Below are 9,143 nucleotides of genomic sequence, written 5' to 3' on the forward strand. Positions count from 1 at the left end.
TCTGAATTGGGGAATTTTGTTAACTGCAAGATCGGTAACGTTAAACATGTTCTTGGATAACCACCATTACTGAAGTTTATAATGTAACTATCGTACCGAATTTTTTTTTTTTGGGGGGGGGGGGGGGGGGAAGACGGCGTTATCTTAGGACTCTTGAGACGACTGCAAGTTGAAGATCATCGTTACCCATCTTGCGGTCGACTTCAAGGTTTCTTTTTAAAATCGCGGGCAGACCGCAAAACAGTTGTTTTCCTCTTGAATTTCACGCAAGAAGACCCTCAGTCCGAAGACCGCGTGCGTTCGTACAACCGTGACGGACCAACGCAGAAACTACGGACTGTTTGGCAGTCTAAATCGCAGTGCGAAACCGACCGCATGTGAAACGGGTTGATTTGCTAGCCATTTTAGACGGAGGACACCTAGGATCAACAGTACAACTCAGTAGTCGTGTGATGCCGGCGAACCTTGTAGTTCGGCCACTCTTTTGCAGGCCGATGCCAAACCCAAATATAACTCTGGTGTTGATTTGTACTATCTTTGCAAGCGATTGGCCTCTTCAACGTAGATGACAGTGGTTTATAATTCGTTAAGTTCACCATTAGTCTCTCTGTTGTCTTGCTCGTCTTCAACAGAGACGCTCGTACGCCATTTCTGTTCTACTAAATTCTCATCCCCGGAGACCCAGGGGGAAGTTAGTCGGGTAGAAGGGATTGGCCAGACTGAAATTTTTCTGGCCAATCAAATGCGGGGAAGTCAAATGCTTCTGGAACTGATTCGGTAAGAGTAATTGCCCAGGGGCTCTCCCGTTCTTACAATAAACTTTCGCCCACGAAAATCCCTGCTACCCGACTAACTGCCCCTGGGTTTCCGAGGATGCTAAATTCTCAGACTTCGTTAAGCTTTATCTTCGCTGTTTTGGTTACAAATTGATCTCAAACTGGTTGTTTCACTCATTTTAGACCCCTTCAATCGCTATCGATATATTCCCGCTCTGTTTGGCCAATCATAAAAGTTTGGTTATTGCTTGTCATAGTGATTCCGGCACACAAACGAGCTGTCTTGTCACAATGGTTACAATTCTGCCTACGAAAGACTAATTCAGTGTTAATTACCCCGAAAGAAGCTTTAAAAGCCAATAGAAAAATGGTCAAAAGTTAGCAAAAACTTAAGCCGATATGGCAATATAATGCATTTCTCTACAACATGCTGTAATAAGCTAAATACAATATCATGTTTTTGACTGAATTGCGAGAGATGTATTTTACGTTCAACTAGAATAAATTATCAGCATTTCGAGAAAGTGAAGAGAGATAATAGAAGGAACGTGGTTCAATAATTGTATTTTCAGGTATTTATTTCTTCAAATTCATCGAAAGATATAGTATTATTCATCGAAAATGTTATAAAGTAAAGTATATTTATTTTATATTAATTTAACTTGTGACGTTGATGTTAAATTCATAAAACGGTAACTAATGGCAACGGGTTAAAAGAAAGAGATTGTACAGTAATTTCATCGTGGGCTTTAGAAGCCTAAAAAAAAATAGTAAACGTTAAACTTAAAGAGCTCCTAAGCGCGAAACTTGTGAATAGTACAACAAATTTGACTGGCGCGGGTGAGAGCCTGGGGCGACTTGAAAATAGACCCCTTTGTGGACTCCTTTCTATTGGACTCCTTGGTCCCAGTCTCTCGCTCGCCGATTGGCATTGGCTTGGCAATCGCATCTTTTCTCCTCCAGACAAGTCGTCTATGTTCCTCTGGCAACCAGCGCACGTGTAGCGGGCATCTCGGGAAGCCCAAATTTGATAGGCTAAGAGCTGAGCATGCGCTTTCAGCGTTTTCGAAGACAACATGCGCGCTGCAGTCACTCTGAAAACAAATTTTTCTGACCGAGCCAAAATGACTGAAAATTCTCCGAAGGGATTCCTCTGTGTAACAGGTATCGGAGCCATGGTTTCGCCAACGTACACTTAACGTTGTTAGCGGTGGAGAATGGTGAATGCTGTAGAGTTTTGTATAGTCCCTCACGGTTTTCTCCAACTGACTCTGTTGGTAAATGCTCAGTGGACGCAGCCCTGATCGCCACTTGGCCGCGGCAGGGTTCTTGGGGCTGTACACTTCAAGAGCTCGAATAAGACCTAAAGAACAAAAAGAACGGTTACAGCTTTGTTAAAGGGTGCGGACGGAGCGACAGCCGGAGATACGTCTGCGTTCGCAGGCTAGCTTAAGCCGCGGCCACACGAGCGATTTTTTGGTCGCGCAGGTGATGCGATTTTTTCAAATTTTGTCGCGTCGCCAGCGCGAGAGGGTGGCTACACGAGTGACAAATTCTAGCAAGTTTGGCGACAAATTGAAAGCCGCGTGAATCGCATACTTCAAGAGACCTGGCGCTATAAACAGACCGAAGGCGGACGGCCCTTTTGGACCGTCCGAAGCGAGGATATTGTTTTTCGCCTTTTTGCATTTTCTTCTTGACGATAAAAAGCAAACGAAGGAAGAAGACAATTAAGAAAAGGTCAGGGTGGGTCCGTTCGTGGCTCGCAAAGAGAAAGGAACAAGGATTTTACCGTCAACTTCTGGCGGAAATTTCAGTCGTTGATATCCCGGCGCTTCCCGAGCTATTGCGGATGACGAGGCTTAGTTGCAGGGTGGCTACACGGGCGCTATCTCTACGATTTTGTCGCGAAAATTTCAATTCTGGCGACTTTTTTCTTGCCATTTTTTCACCTGTCGCGTTGCAAGTTCGAGGGTGGCTACACGTGCGATTTTCATCTCGCGCTGGCGACGCGACAAAATTTGAAAAAAACGCATCACCTGCGCGAGCAAAAAATCGCTCGTGTGGCCGCGGCTTTAGGGGGGATTTCACCTAAACGCCATTTTTCCGCCACTTGACATGGCTTTAATAGAAATATCTCGTTCACGTTTCAAGCATTTTTTCGGAATGAATTTTTTGGGTGATTTTTGGGTATATTTGGGAGGAGATAGTTTTTCTAGAAGAAATATTGAAGATTTAGTGAAGTTTTAAAATTAGAATTTGAAGTTAATAATTAATAGACGGACACCAAGTTAGTCCACTAGCAACCTGGGGTGCTCTTGCGTGGGTATCAACTGTCTGTTGGTGTTCCAAAAATCATTTTCTTTCTTCTATCTCTTCTTAAAACCTCTTCAAATTTCATTCAAATTTAGGTTAAATCCCCCCTTAACCTGGCCTGCAAACGCAGACGTATTTCCGGCTGTCGCTTCACTCGGCGGAGTGAAGCGACAGCCGGAAAAACGTCTGCGTTCGCAGGCTACACTTAAGCCAGTTTTCTAGGAGAGGCACACTACACTATGACCACCTTGTGCTCCCTCTTCAGCGTACCTGTTGCGTGCGCTTCTCGTGAAAGACAAGAGAGACGACTGGGGCGAGTTATCACTTCACTAGCTAACGCCACGGCAACCGGAACGTTAATTGGATAAATTTAACACCGTTGTGTACTCCTTATTCAGCATGGTCTTTGATTGGTTATTTTTCATTATAAGATAGCTGGGTTGTTATAAGTGTCAGACATATCGGGAAACGCCAAGACTTCATAGAAAAAAATGTAGGAAAAACAATTAAGCGCACTTTTCAGCGTTTGTAAAGACACCTGAGTTTGCGCTGGCGATTAAGAACTGTTTTTTAGGAAAGTCTCACTTAAACATTTTTGCAAACTGGAAACTTATTTCTGCTTCATGCACAGCGCATGCACAGCCTGATTCAAACTATGAGCTTAAAGAACTTAGCAGCGATAGACGGCTATCATTCTTGTACCAATAAATAAAGTCAATATTTGATTCTTTGAAAGTTAAATACATGAAAATCATGTCTTATTTGATTCTTTGTTGACTTTTTGTTTTGCACACTGGTTCAATGAATTGCCAAATGCTTTTCTTCTGTTTTTCTTCGATGTGATTTCTTCAGTGAGTTCGCTGATTAGTAAAAAGGCAATCTATTTCCTCATTTACATCTTCCAGCTCAAAAATAAAGGAACGACAGCGGCAACAAAGCTAAGCAATCTGCTGTCCTTATTTTTTTAGCGGCTTCCTTCCTGTATTCGTTTCACCTTCTCCAAACGGGGAAGGATTCATCAAGCAAAGTGACTAGCTCTTGTGCTGGCTAGCTAATGATGATAGATCAATTAAAATAATGAATCTGCTTTGTACTTTTTTCCACGGCTAACTTATTCAAATTTATGTCCTACGTACCCGGAGATTCTCTTGCAAATCCTTTCAAACTGCAAGCAGTTGGCCTGTTATCAGTGTCGTTTTTATCCCTACCAGGCCACGATAAAGCGACACTTTTTCGATCATCCGCTCCTTTGAGCTTCTCCAACACTTCCGTTATTTGACTTGCCTTTTCTCTGTCGCACCTTCCTTTCGCCCAAGGTTTCTCGCGCGGTCTTTGCAACGGAACCACAGTGATAACATGTTTCAGACTGATTGCCATGGCGAAAAGACTAAATACGACTTTAGCTGTTTCGACGCGTAGGTTTGTGTTCTTTGTTTTAAAAATGCGCGCGACGTCACAGTTGAAGAAGTTTGTCTTGAGACTAGACAGCGCACGCGCATCTTACAGTGAGACTCCGGTGTGTACGAAAAAAAAAAAGCCAGCAAGGTCGCACTTTGTAATAACCGCCATCTCACTTTCTTAAAAATAGGCCGTCGCACTTTGTAATAATAAACCATCACACGTTATAATAAAAGGTTGTCGCACTTTGTAATAAAAAAGCGGTCGCACTTTGTAATAACCGGCTTCACACTTTCTAATAAAAAAGCGGTCGCACTTTGTAATAAAAGAAGCGGTCGCACTTTGTAATTAAAAAGCTGTCGCACTTTGTAATAACCGGCTTCACACTTTCTAATAAAAAAGCGGTCGCACTTTGTAATAACCGGCTTCACACTTTCTAATAAAAAAGCTGTCGCTCTTTGTCATAACCGTCGTACAAAGTGCGACTGCTTATTTTATTACAAAGTGCCTAGACGGTTATTACAAAGTGCGACAGATTTTTTAGTACAAAGTATAATGGACTGTTATAATAAAGTGCGACAGCTTTTTTAGTGCAAAGAGTGACAAGTGTTATTACAAAGTGCATGCGACAGAAGACCTCGCTTATTTCTGCAATGCCGTCAAGAAAAATTATTGCCTTTCTCTGTCTTACTCTCATGTCAAGTAAATCGGCGGCAAATATTTAAGCACAGAAGAATTATTTGTTATCATACATGCACATATATTCGATAACCCTAACAGCCGGAAGACTATACAGGATTTTAAAAATATTAAGAAGAGGTCAGGAAGCTATATTCAAAGCCACCTTTGATATTTGCCGAATATTAAGATGACTTAGTATAAATATTTTGCTCTTATGCCCTTATAAATAGTTTTGTCCTGTGTCTATGTATGTGTTAATGTTTTAAAATGTCTATATTTTTCTTTCGTTCTCTCCCTACAAAAAGCGATAATTTACCATCCTTGTATGTTAAGAGTTAATATTGGTAATTGAACTGAGTGGAGTGCAATTTGGTCTGAAATCATACGCGTGATTTCAAAATCAAACGAGCGCGCAGCGCGAGTTTGATTTGAAATCACAAGTATGATTTTAGACCAAAATTGCACGACACAAAGTTCAATTACCACTTAATTACATCTATTTTGAAATCACAGAGTATCATTGTCAATATTAATATTCTATTTGTGTTACTTCATTTCCATTTTGATGGCTAAAGAAAGGATGCAATTTAGAGCAAAAAACGGTGCAATTTGGGAATAAATTGCATCATTTTGGACCAATCAGATTCCAAGGATCACCAGTGATTTCAAAATGGATGTAATTAAGTATTAAACTATTTTTTGCCCTTTCTCCGTTATATTTATACTATATTCTTTTAAAGTATTATGTGGGATGAGTAGAGATAATAATAATAATAATAATAATAATAATAATAATAATAATAACACTAAGCCAGGTTTATAACCAACGGTTTTTCCATTTCCTGTCGCTGTAGAATTCAGAGGATTGCAGTTTTTTGATCCATTTATCGTTGTATTCATGTTTGCTAACTTGGTTAACTCTGTTGTGACTCCCTGACACAAATTTCTGTGGTTTGTTGAGAGTAGACGCTGTCCTTTGTATGTTTACTGAGTGGAATAACCAGCTGGCTGTCCATCTGTGTCACTTTTCGGTCAGTCTCTCGTAACGAATTTTAAAATAGTTTAGTTGAGGGAAACCGGTGTCATTTTGATCATTAGCCTGGTTTAGCGCCAAGGTGCGCACAAGGTTTTATCTGTAGTCATCAAAGTATGGCTGGCACTTATCTGCTGCTTATCAAAGAGAGACGTTTTGGATTCAGAAGTTACCTTTGCCCTCACAAATTCTATTTAGGGAATAATGGATCGGACGATTTTTCCAAATGCAAAGGGCTGGAGACATTTAGTCTTGTTTAGAAAAGCGCTGTTTGGCCTTCGGCTCTGTAACTTAGCAAAACTGGAGCTACGAGAAAATGCATAGCATGCCAGAGCAGACGCTTTTTCCGCCTTAATTTAATGCTTTTAAAGCTTCCCTCGGTATCTCTTCAGGATTAAATACCAAGGGTCAAACTTGAGTGTTTAAGTTTCGGCTCATGAAAAAAAACAAAAGACGGATAGAGGTTTAGCGTAGGCGCGAAACTCTTTGTTTAATTGTAAATATTCTTCCGTTCTCATCTTCAAAATTAATTTACAAGTACCTGGCACACTTCCATTTCTGTATATTAGTTTGTCACCTATGTTAATTTCTTCACATTTCACAATGATGACATGAAGTCCTATCAGTGGATTGATTATCTGGCTAGATAGACACTAAGTCAGGTTTGCATCAGGCAAGGAAACTCTAAATTACAGAGCAGTGAGATGCCAGGCCAACCAAAGAACCAGAACTTGAAATAGAAGAAACAAAAAAAAAATCTGCGTACTAGAAAGCGAAATTTACTAAAAGAAATATTTGTCCGAGCAAAAATACAAAATTTACACACGGGTTGGTCGCGAAAGGCCAAGTCTTTGAGAGCAGGCGCATTTTTCGGCCATTGTTACATTTCATTCATGGGTTCACTTTAGCATTTTCAAATTAACTGCAGCTGTTAATTCTCTGATCCATCATTCTTGTTTCTTCTTTTTTTCGTTTTTCTTTATACGATTACTTAGCATAATGTGAAAGTTTCCCTCTAGCTAAAATGAAACAGACATGCGGAATATTCCCCGGAATATTCGTCGTCCTCTGTCAACAGAAGACTAACAGATATCCTGCGATATACCTAATTTCGTATATCGGGAAAAACACATTGTAACACTACCCAATTTTATGGTCGTCATGGTGCACTCAATATTCGTCGTCCTCTGTCAACAGAAGACTAACAGATATCCTGCGATATACCTAATTTCGTGTATCGGGAAAAAAAGGCGAAATGAAGATCGTCTCCAGCTTCTCTGCAATAAAACTGTGCTTTGTTTATCAACGTGTTGAATAATAAAACAATTATACTACTCAATCTTGCGGAATATTCCCTGATTTTAGCCGACTCGGCCTATGGCCTCGTCAGCTATAAATATAAGGCGATATTCCGCGCGATTTTGCAGGATAATTGTTAAATATTCCTATATAATCCTCGGGGGCGAACCATATTTTCCCAAGGTATATTACATCTGGCTTTTAAACATCTACCCTCCAGCTACAACGACGTGAAAAAGTTGAGAAGTCTCTTAAGCGCGTTGCGATACTTTCCGCTAAAAATAAAACAAACACAAGGGTTTATAGCACAATTTGCGTGAGATACGAAGTAAGCAAGAAACGAGTAGCGTGAGATACTACAAGGAGGCCTGTCCCATGCCAATAAAACAAGCAAGGTAATGATGCTTCCTGGTAGCCAGCATATTATAAACACTAACACGATAGCAATGGCCATCTTTAACACCTTTCTGTTTGTTTTCGCGCGCTTTTCCTCGGCACCGCTGTCGGATTGTTCACCTGGAATCTTCTGTGACTTCAGTTTAAAAAGGATGGCGGAGTACATTAGTGCTAATAAGATGAAAGGGATGTAAAATAATACTGCAAACAATGATACGATATATGTCTTGCTGGTTGATGAATCTTTAGGGATCCCTTCCCAGCGGCTCAGACACATCAGCTTTCCTTGGTATTTAACGAGTTCGTAAGCGGATAAGAATGGCGAGCAGAAAGCAATCGCGACAACCCACGTAGCGAGGATCACGTAGGGGCATAGCTTTGAATTGATGAGTGGAGAACGAAGCGGGAACATAACAGCTCTGAATCGATCCACTGTTATAAGAACCAAGCTCTGAATAGAAACGGCACTGGAAACAGCCGCTATAAAGCCGGTGAATATTTTACACAAGGCTTCACCAATGGGACCACCAATAAGCCAGGCTTCGGTGTGTATCGCTGTTATGGCTCCCGGGATGAAGAAAATTGGATACAGCAAGTCAGACATGGCCATATTTACGATGTAAAAGTTTACAGGTGTTCTCATTGCCTGAGTTCTGTAAAAAATTATTCCAATAAAACAGTTTCCGACCAGTGAAACCCCAGCGATTATGCAGTAACCAACGGTTTTTCCAATTACTGTTGTTGTAGAATTCAGAGGATTGCAGTTGTTTGATCCATTTATCGTGGTATTCATATTTGCTGACTTGGTTAACTCTGTTGTGACTCCCTGACACAAATTGCTGTGGTTTGTTGAGAGTAGACGCTGTCCTTTACATGTTAGCTGAGTGGAATAACAAGCTGGCTGTCTACCTAGTCTGTTTGCGGTCTCACTTGCGTAACGAATTAATACTTTAAGAGATTACGGATTAATTTTTACCATGTCGGAAACAGTACAAAGGTTTTTATTTTATTTTGCGTGATCGTTAATTGATTATTGCGTTGAGAGTGTTATTAGAGATAGCGTATGTGGGTTTGGTTTGATTATCTGAATTGATAAAGCTTTCAAGCCAATAATAATTGTCTATTTAAGGCTTGCCAGACAACAATGGGTTTCTTTTTTTTTGTAGGTTTTTGTGTGGTAAGGAACTTAGCCGCAGAATAAGTGGTTTTCCTTCGGTGGTAAGCACGAGGCGAGCGCGGAGAGC

The 9,143-nt window shown here is 40.7% G+C and overlaps 1 protein-coding gene across 1 annotated transcript; it reads right to left on the reverse strand.

The window, feature by feature from the left end:
• Positions 1-1,328: 1,328 nt before the first annotated feature.
• On the reverse strand, positions 1,329-4,628 carry LOC146483482 (uncharacterized). The gene is made up of 2 exons (XM_085105706.1): positions 4,229-4,628; positions 1,329-2,139 (listed from the first exon to the last, which is right to left on the reverse strand). Exons 1-2 carry the CDS (start codon positions 4,467-4,469, stop codon positions 1,571-1,573), a joined length of 810 nt encoding a protein of 269 aa, XP_084961832.1. The 5' UTR covers positions 4,470-4,628; the 3' UTR covers positions 1,329-1,570.
• Between the last annotated feature and the right edge of the window lie 4,515 nt (positions 4,629-9,143).

Source organism: Pavona decussata, unplaced genomic scaffold (assembly GCF_977016875.1).
Source record: "Pavona decussata unplaced genomic scaffold, jaPavDecu1.1 SCAFFOLD_38, whole genome shotgun sequence".
Classification (NCBI taxonomy): Eukaryota; Metazoa; Cnidaria; class Anthozoa; order Scleractinia; family Agariciidae; genus Pavona; species Pavona decussata.